Source organism: Anomaloglossus baeobatrachus, chromosome 3, assembly GCF_048569485.1.
Source record: "Anomaloglossus baeobatrachus isolate aAnoBae1 chromosome 3, aAnoBae1.hap1, whole genome shotgun sequence".
Classification (NCBI taxonomy): Eukaryota; Metazoa; Chordata; class Amphibia; order Anura; family Aromobatidae; genus Anomaloglossus; species Anomaloglossus baeobatrachus.
The window spans coordinates 374,699,215-374,708,366 of record NC_134355.1 but is presented as its reverse complement, the minus strand read 5'-3'; the positions used below and the strand labels follow the sequence as shown (position 1 = coordinate 374,708,366).

Here is a 9,152-nt window from a genome sequence, read left to right as displayed (position 1 = left end):
CGGCCTTAGGAAGTTGCTCCCCAGCAAACAGTCTGACATAGGACTATTCAGCTCACAAAAGGATTGGTACAGTGCTGACTGCAGAGAAGAGGTAAAGCAGCTTGGCACCTGTCCGGCAGTACCATCCCCCATCTTAGCCTGGAGGATTAATCAGATTCTTCTAAAAATAAATAGAAGAGGAGAATCTCTTTAGGAAATACCAGAATTAAATATTTAATGTCTTATTAGAGAGGACTAGGGAGATTTGTCAACTTCCATAGCCCCCACCCTGGATGTGTCCCCATCCATTCTTCCTACAGTCCCCACCCTGAATGTGCCCCCATCCATCCTTCCTACAGTCCCTACCCTGGATGTGCCCCCATCCATCCTTCCTACAGTCCCTACCCTGGATGTATCCCCATCCATCCTTCCTACAGTCCCCACCCTGAATGTGCCCCCATCCATCCTTCCTACAGTCCCTACCCTGGATGTGTCCCCATCCATCCTTCCTATAGTCCACACCCTGGATTTGCCTCCATCCATCTTTCCTACAGTCTTCACTCTGGATGTGTTCCCATCCATCCTACAGTCCCCACCCTGGATGTGCCCCCATCCATCCTTCCTACAGTCCCTACCCTGGATGTGCCCCCATCCATCCTTCCTACAGTCCCTACCCTGGATGTGCCCCCATCCATCCTTCCTACAGTCCCTACCCTGGATGTGCCCCCATCCATCCTTCCTACAGTCCCTACCCTGAATGTGCCCCCATCCATCCTTCCTACAGTCCCTACCCTGGATGTGCCCCCATCCATCCTTCCTATAGTCCACACCCTGGATTTGCCTCCATCCATCTTTCCTACAGTCTTCACTCTGGATGTGTTCCCATCCATCCTACAGTCCCCACCCTGGATGTGCCCCCCCCCTTCATTTTTCCTACAGTCCCCACCCTGGATGCATCCCCATTCATCCTTCCTACAGTCCCTACCCTGGATGCGCTCCCCTTCATCCATCCTACAGTCCCCACCCTGGATGTGCCCCCCCCTTTCATTCTTCCTACAGTCCCCATACATCCTTCCTACAGTCCCCATCCTGGATGTGCCCTCACCCATCCTTCCTACAGTCCCCACCCTGGATGTGCCCCCATCCATTCTTCCTACAGTCCCCATCCAGGATGTGTCCCCATCCATCCTTCCTACAGTCCCCACCATGGATGTGCCCCCATCCATCTTTCCTACAGTCCCCACCCTGGATGTTCCCACACCCATCCTTCCTACAGTCCCCACCATGGATGTGCCCCCATCCATCCTTCCTACAGTCCCCACCCGGGATGTCCCCACCCGGGATGTACCCACACCCATCCTTCCTACAGTCCCCACCATGGATGTGCCCCCATCCATCCTTCCTACAGTCCCCACCCGGGATGTACCCACACCCATCCTTCCTACAGTCCCCACCATGGATGTGCCCCCATCCATCCTTCCTACAGTCCCCATCCAGGATGTGTCCCCATCCATCCTTCCTACAGTCCCTACCCTGGATGTGCCCCCATCCATCCTTCCTACAGTCCCTACCCTGGATGTGTCCCCATCCATCCTTCCTATAGTCCACACCCTGGATTTGCCTCCATCCATCTTTCCTACAGTCTTCACTCTGGATGTGTTCCCATCCATCCTACAGTCCCCACCCTGGATGTGCCCCCCCCCTTCATTTTTCCTACAGTCCCCACCCTGGATGCATCCCCATTCATCCTTCCTACAGTCCCTACCCTGGATGCGCTCCCCTTCATCCATCCTACAGTCCCCACCCTGGATGTGCCCCCCCCTTTCATTCTTCCTACAGTCCCCATACATCCTTCCTACAGTCCCCATCCTGGATGTGCCCCCATCCATTCTTCCTACAGTCCCCATCCAGGATGTGTCCCCATCCATCCTTCCTACAGTCCCCACCATGGATGTGCCCCCATCCATCTTTCCTACAGTCCCCACCCTGGATGTTCCCACACCCATCCTTCCTACAGTCCCCACCATGGATGTGCCCCCATCCATCCTTCCTACAGTCCCCATCCAGGATGTGTCCCCATCCATCCTTCCTACAGTCCCTACCCTGGATGTGCCCCCATCCATCCTTCCTACAGTCCCTACCCTGGATGTGTCCCCATCCATCCTTCCTATAGTCCACACCCTGGATTTGCCTCCATCCATCTTTCCTACAGTCTTCACTCTGGATGTGTTCCCATCCATCCTACAGTCCCCACCCTGGATGTGCCCCCCCCTTCATTTTTCCTACAGTCCCCACCCTGGATGCATCCCCATTCATCCTTCCTACAGTCCCTACCCTGGATGCGCTCCCCTTCATCCATCCTACAGTCCCCACCCTGGATGTGCCCCCCCCTTTCATTCTTCCTACAGTCCCCATACATCCTTCCTACAGTCCCCATCCTGGATGTGCCCTCACCCATCCTTCCTACAGTCCCCACCCTGGATGTGCCCCCATCCATTCTTCCTACAGTCCCCATCCAGGATGTGTCCCCATCCATCCTTCCTACAGTCCCCACCATGGATGTGCCCCCATCCATCTTTCCTACAGTCCCCACCCTGGATGTTCCCACACCCATCCTTCCTACAGTCCCCACCATGGATGTGCCCCCATCCATCCTTCCTACAGTCCCCATCCAGGATGTGTCCCCATCCATCCTTCCTACAGTCCCCACCCTGGAGGTGCTCCCATCCATCCTTCCTACAGTCCCCACCATGGATGTGCCCCCATCCATCCTTCCTACAGTCCCCATCCAGGATGTGTCCCCATCCATCCTTCCTACAGTCCCCACCTTGGATGTGTCCCCACCCATCCTTCCTACAGTCCCTACCCATTATCCACGCAGTCCCAGTCCCTAGTGTACACTTGCTTTGGCAAAACTAATGTGGTCCTGCCAATAAAGCTTATTTGATTTGAAGCACAGCAAGCAATCATTTTTCAGAGGCGTTTTGGAAAGATTTGTCAAAACTAGAGCAAAATAGAAGCACAGCAACCAATCAGATATCAGCAATCATTTTTTTCAGAGGCTTTTTGTAAGAATTAAAAGTAGCCACTGATGGTGAGTTGCCGTGAGCAAGTGCTCTACTTCTTTTGACCTAGTTCTGATTACTTTACCCTAGTAGCTTATTAACTTTAAGAGGTATGATCATCCTGAAGCTTACAACCATATAAATCAATCATCCTAGACTAATTATACATTTCATTATTGCGATATCAAAACTCTTTGGCCAATGTAACACGACCCCTTCAATGGTTTTCTTCCCACGTTGTGATATGGACCTGTACGTTTGGCTGAAAATGATCAGTATCTGTTCTGCTTCTTTTTAGACAAGTCATTCATTTTAATCAACTTAAAAATAATAATAATCCCTTAATCAAGGATTTACAAGAAAATATATAATTCAGACTGTGGTCATGTCTCCAAATAATGAAATGGTTGCTTTAAGTGAGAAAGCACAAGTGTTATTTTAGGCTAATGGGCACAGAGCCAAGTATTTTCGGCATGTCGGAATCTAGGCCTTTCCTAGCTGACTGCACACATTGGGCTTTATTATTTTTTTAATTTAAATTAAACATAATAGGATTACAGATTTGAGCTCCCACTAGGAAGCGGCTGTACCAGACCATTCTCAGCCACACGAATGCTAGTCAACACCACTTCCCCAGAACTTTCCAACCAAAGACATGAGACTCAGAAATAGAAAAAAATAACTTCTTTATTTACAAAACAAATCCAAATATTGGACGCTGTAAACAAGATTCACAATCCTTTCTCCCAAGTCGGAATGCCAGCAGCCTGTGTTTCCATCCGCTCTCCTGCCTGTCCTTAACATATGGTCAATGTATTCCGAAAGGAGCTGAAGCAAAGGGCAGAACCTGCAGCTGTGAAGAGGCAGCCTCCATGTCTCAGAGAAGAGGAGCCCAGCAACTTCCTATTCTCTAGTCTGCAGCCTTTTCGCTTGCATGCAACCTCATTACTTTATGCTGAAATCTCCATTTTTTTTTTTTGCAAATAAAACCCACGCATTGTTATAGATATGTAAAATATATTTCTGCTTTGGCAGAATGATCTCTAAAAGACGTTAAAAGTCTACAATGAAGTATTTCAAGAAAATATTTTTTTTGTTTTGATTTTTCTTTCCGTTTTTTTGTCTTTTCTTTTTTTTTTAATTGGCAAAGTCATCAACCAACAACATAATACAAGTCATGTACAAAGCAATTTACATGAATCATTTAAAACTCGGAATAAAATATAGGTACGTAAAGTCAAAAGCGTCAGTGTGTAAAGCAAAATAATAATATTAAGAAAAGTACAAATTTAACACTGCCCACCCCCCTTATCCCTTAGACACAACACCCGTGCATTTTTTTGTGCAACAACATACAATGGTTTGGCTTGAAAGAGTTCTGATGTTTCATCACATTTGTATTAGAAGGTTTATCTCGACATAGATTAGCAATAAATCCATCCGCCATACAAACTGCTGTCCAATGACTGGTGTATAAGGAGTCATGGATTTCAAAGGGGGCTTTGTTTCTCTTGGGAAAAAAAAAAAATCTCCGTTCCAACATACTGGATGACAGACAAGTCATTTCCACTGATTGCTGAAAGAAATGGCTAAATTAAAAAAAATAATGTGTAAACTATGGCTAAAAAACAAGGAAATCTGTGTCCTGACTGCTGGAAAGGAGACCAGCTGGAAAAATAAAGAAAATGTGAAGGAGATATAAGTGTAGAAAAGAGGAAAGATTGCAGGTTATCAAGTAGTGGTGCTTGTGCCAGAAGGCTCGGTGTTTCCACCGAGAGATGAGCTATTTGTGCACATAGTTGTGGGAAGAATAGCTATACCCCATCACCAGCTGATCCTATTTCCCCAGCCATCCCCTGCACGACGTGAGGCTATCTATGGATGCTGTCGGATTTAGACAAGCCCATCTCCAATCTGATTTACTGTCTGGAGGATCCAGACTTGAGAAATCGAGCCCCTCTCTTCACTATTAATCAACGAAAAGACTTCTCCATTGACCAAACAGAGAGAAAAAAAAAAAAGAAAAAGACGGCAGCCGTCACAGAAAAGGCCAGAAATTTCCGTGTAAACAGAGTGGCAGTGCAATAGCTTTAACAGATCCTGCTAAATTCACAGGAATGGTGCTACAGTAAACAAATCGGATTCCTGCTAAAACAGCCTTTAAAGACTGGATACCAAGAAAGAAAAAAAAAAAAAGATATTCGATCAAGCCCGAAAAAGAAGCCTTGGGGGCCAGTCAGACTTAACCACTGCACCGCCAGAGCTGGCTGCTCTTCAGCTGCTCAGATTAAAGAGGACTGTGCCGTCAGCATTATTCCACTGGGATTAAAAAAGGGGGGGGGGGTATTTTTGGCACTACAGTTATATCAGACTTGAAAAATACACCAATACACTGATATTTCATGCCCGTTATTGGAAAAAAAAACAAAACTTATAAAACTAAACTTTAGCAAAAGGCAAGTAAATCTGTCACTATGACTATATGAATACCACCCTTCCACAGTGATTTACAATGGAGCCCCTGCGTCTGCTGAACAAAAGGCCTGGCAGAAGTGTGTCCTCCGCATAGTAAATGATTTAGTAAGCACCAGGAGCTGCAAACAATAAATTAATCCAGATATTGAATCTTTCAGTCATGTCCCTGCACATCAGATGGATGCAGCAGACTGTAAGAGCAATCACAGGCCAAGAGAATAAATCAGATCGAGGAGTCAACAAGGGGGCTGTGGGACATGGAGGACTGCATACTTGTCCCCACGTCCTGCTGAGATGAATATATTGGGGCTCCTGAAGGGTTAACACGAGGGTGACAGTAGGGTTAATCGGGCACACTGCCTTAAATAAAAAGGTTACAGTACTAACATTGTAAACTCAGAAATAACAGCGATACGGAAAGGAAGAGAACTACACGAGCCGAGATTTCACATTAATACCTCTAGTGGTCCTACTAGGCTGCAACAAAACAGGTGGAGCCCCTATAAAGCTAAGTCAAGAGGGGGTTAATAAAAGAAAATAGGGTTATCACTATGATATGACTGATATCATCTACCGACACCTCCATGATTGATGGGGGGACACAGGGGACAAGGATATCCAGGACAGAGCCCCCACCTCATATGAGCCTCTATAAAGCTGCATCAAGAAGGGGTTAATAAAAGGAAAATAGGGTTATCACTATGATATGACTGATATCATCTACCAACACCTCCATGACTGGTGGGGGGGGGACACAGGGGACAAGGATATCCAGGTCAGAGCCCCCACCTCATTGGAAGGCTTTTCTAGCGTGAAGGTGTCTGACACTAAGTGCTACATTTATCCCCCCCCCACATATTTCAATAAATCTCTGTGCGTGGAAACTGAGTACGACAAGACGTCACAAATAAGAAACTTTACACAAGTGTCTGCCAAGGAGAAACATGGCATAGCTGTACTGTTCAGCACAAGGTCTTTATAAAGTATGTTCGCTGTCAGATGGGAATCCCTGATCAATGATAATGTGCGGTTCAATCACAGAGATATGTTGGTAATTGAAGGAAACAGGCACTTTGATACAGTAAATAGACAGGTAGACAAATCAGCCCCCCCATTCCTTTCCTATTTTGGGTAGGTTTCTTTAAGAAATCTTTGGTCCTCCAGCGTTACATTTGCTACTATCTCTCATTGTCACAATGTGACGTGTGCAGATATCTACGGTCTGTCCGGATACGACAGCTGTAAGAACGGTGCCACCCTGCTGCAGGTCACCGTGTCCAAGAAAGCTTAGTAAGCGAGCAGGCAGGTTATACATTCACCAAACGCTCCGTCTAGCTATCCAATGCATCTTCCTTCACGCGTTGCTATAGATAATTGAAATACAGAAGGACACGTTAAGAGCATTCACTCTCTTCCGCTACCCAACCTCTTTCTATCAAATGTAAAGTGAGCAGGAACCGCCAACCTGCACTTCCATCAAGCAGGCCCCTCACTACAGGAGGCCGCGTCGCTTTAATTGACAGGTCGCTTTTGTGCTCTCAGGGGCTAAACCCAATAAATTAGGAGCTTATCGTTCGGATCGTGCTCTCATGAATTCTATAGGAACCACAAGCGTCACAAAGATAGAAACCTAGAGCAGATCATTGTCAACCTCACACCTTATTACATAACTGGGTCTGCCCCTGCTTAATATGGATCTGGAACGCTCTCCGTAGTCTTAATTACAGGGTAACCAAGTGGAGTAGGTATGCTGCTGGCATGTAAAGACAGGCTGCACCTGGGCAATATAGTAATTGCTGAAGTTGGCATCTGCTACATAGGGGGCTGGCTGGTAGTAGCACGTTACATTGGCTACATTGGGAATAATGTTCTGTTCTGCCAGTACTCGGATGGCCAGCATGGTGATAAGGCTCAGAGTCTGCCTCCTTTCATGTCCCATGAGACACACTGTGCTTTCATTGACCACACCATGTAGAGTCATGAGATAGTCATACTTGCGGTCTTCTAAGCCCACAAAGTGGTTCTGCAGGTAGGACTCCAGCTTTCTTTGCTGTTCTCCAATGTCTGAGAAGTCAATGAAAAATCGAGAGCACATGTACCTCTGCAGGGACTTCATTTCGGTCTCGGAGGCTGCCCTGAAGCCCCTCACTAAAAGGTTGCAGTACTTTAGAAGGCCACCACCACGGATCTCCTCAGGGTTTCTGGTGGCAATGGTCTTGTGACAAAGGTGATCAAAGGCTTCCTGGAAATCCCCATACACACTCTCCCCAATAATGGTCGGGTGGAAAGTTTCAGTCATTGGGTTCTCGGAGCACTCATAGAAAAGCAAGAGGGAATCCAGCTTAATCTGAAAGGAGTCTACACTGAACTCAAACTGCCTCCTCAAGGAATCCATGAACTTCAGCTCCACGTTCTTGCCATGGTTATTAGATAAGGAGATCAGACTCCAGCGGTCGGAATCATTGCAGACTTTCACCATCTTCTGGACATACGCCTCCTGGAATGGGAAACAAGAGGTAATCAGTGTCAGGAGCCCAGAGGACAACCCCCCCGATCTGACAAGTCCCACACATCTGACAGCCAGGAGGCAGCTGGGGATGGTGGGCACAACTACAACTCCCAGCACGCCCTGCCATCCTGCACATGGGCACCAGGTGGGCTTACCTTCAGGGTGAGCGGGGTGATCTTCTCCTTGTTAACTCCTTCGGGTAAGAAGTCCAGCAGGCAGTCCAGCACCACGTCCTTCACGGTCTGGAACTCGGCCTCTCCCTTCAGGTCCACGCAGAAGATGAGGTCCAGGTCCTTGTAGCCCAGCCCGCTGTCCTCATGCAGGATGTGACTGGCCGCGGAGCCGTTGAGCCGCACATCCCGGACGCGGATGCCGTGCTCCTCCAGGCGGCAGCGCACCTTCTTCACGATCTGCCGGGGCTTCATCTCCAGAGTGGGGAAGTTGCCGCGGCCGTGGATGGGGATGGTCTCAGTGAGGATGGCGTCCAGACGCTGCACTTGCTCCCAGCTCAGGACGTTACAGTTCCCCTGGCATGTGCCAGCTTCCTCTTCTGCCATGGTGAGTGCTGCCAGCCCGGAGCGTATCCTTAGATCCCACGAGCTGCGAGTGTCGCCCGTACCTGCTGCGCTCGGTGTCTGTGTGCGGCGCTCCCCCTCACAGCTTATATAGGGGGATCGGCTGCTCGCACGGCCACGCCCCCTGTTAGCATAGAGAACCCTCTGGGGGCGGGGCCGGCCTGTCACACTGACCCGGGCAGCCTGCGTCATGGAGAACTGTAATCTTATAATGAGAAAAGTCTCTTCTTCCCAGACACGGCGGGGAGAGCGGCCCTCTGGTCACCTGGGGGCTAGCGGGCGCGCTCAGCACTAGAAGCCCCCACAACTGGCCTGCCTCTATTATTAGCTGCGACGTTCCACGGACATCTGACAGATTCACGAGCGATGACAGGCAGGCGATGTCAACCAATCCGATTGCTATGACGCAAATGCATTCTTCTGACGTCAGCAGCTCGTGCGCTGTACGATGGGGAGTGGGCGTGGCTAGGATCTCCCTCAATGAGATGCTGAGCGCTGGCGTCTCCGCCGTGACAGCCGGAGGGCGCCCGATATACAGTGTCTAGGCCG

At 48.7% G+C, this 9,152-nt stretch overlaps 1 protein-coding gene across 1 annotated transcript; it reads right to left on the bottom strand.

Moving 5' to 3' along the window:
* Positions 1 to 3,713: 3,713 nt before the first annotated feature.
* On the bottom strand, positions 3,714 to 8,924 carry TENT5A (terminal nucleotidyltransferase 5A). Its single transcript, XM_075340170.1, has 2 exons — positions 8,184 to 8,924; positions 3,714 to 8,016 (listed from the first exon to the last, which is right to left on the bottom strand). Exons 1-2 carry the CDS (start codon positions 8,793 to 8,795, stop codon positions 7,237 to 7,239), a joined length of 1,392 nt encoding a protein of 463 aa, XP_075196285.1. The 5' UTR covers positions 8,796 to 8,924; the 3' UTR covers positions 3,714 to 7,236.
* Positions 8,925 to 9,152: the final 228 nt, after the last annotated feature.

What these genes read in the sequence shown, in the direction of transcription:
- TENT5A (XM_075340170.1), bottom strand. Translation starts at nt 8,795, where the DNA reads ATGACGCAGGCTGCCCGGGTCAGTGTGACAGGCCGGCCCCGCCCCCAG. An exon ending in TCACCCCGCTCACCCTGAAG is followed by an intron (nt 8,017 to 8,183) that starts GTAAGCCCACCT and finishes TTCCCATTCCAG; the next exon opens with GAGGCGTATGTCCAGAAGAT.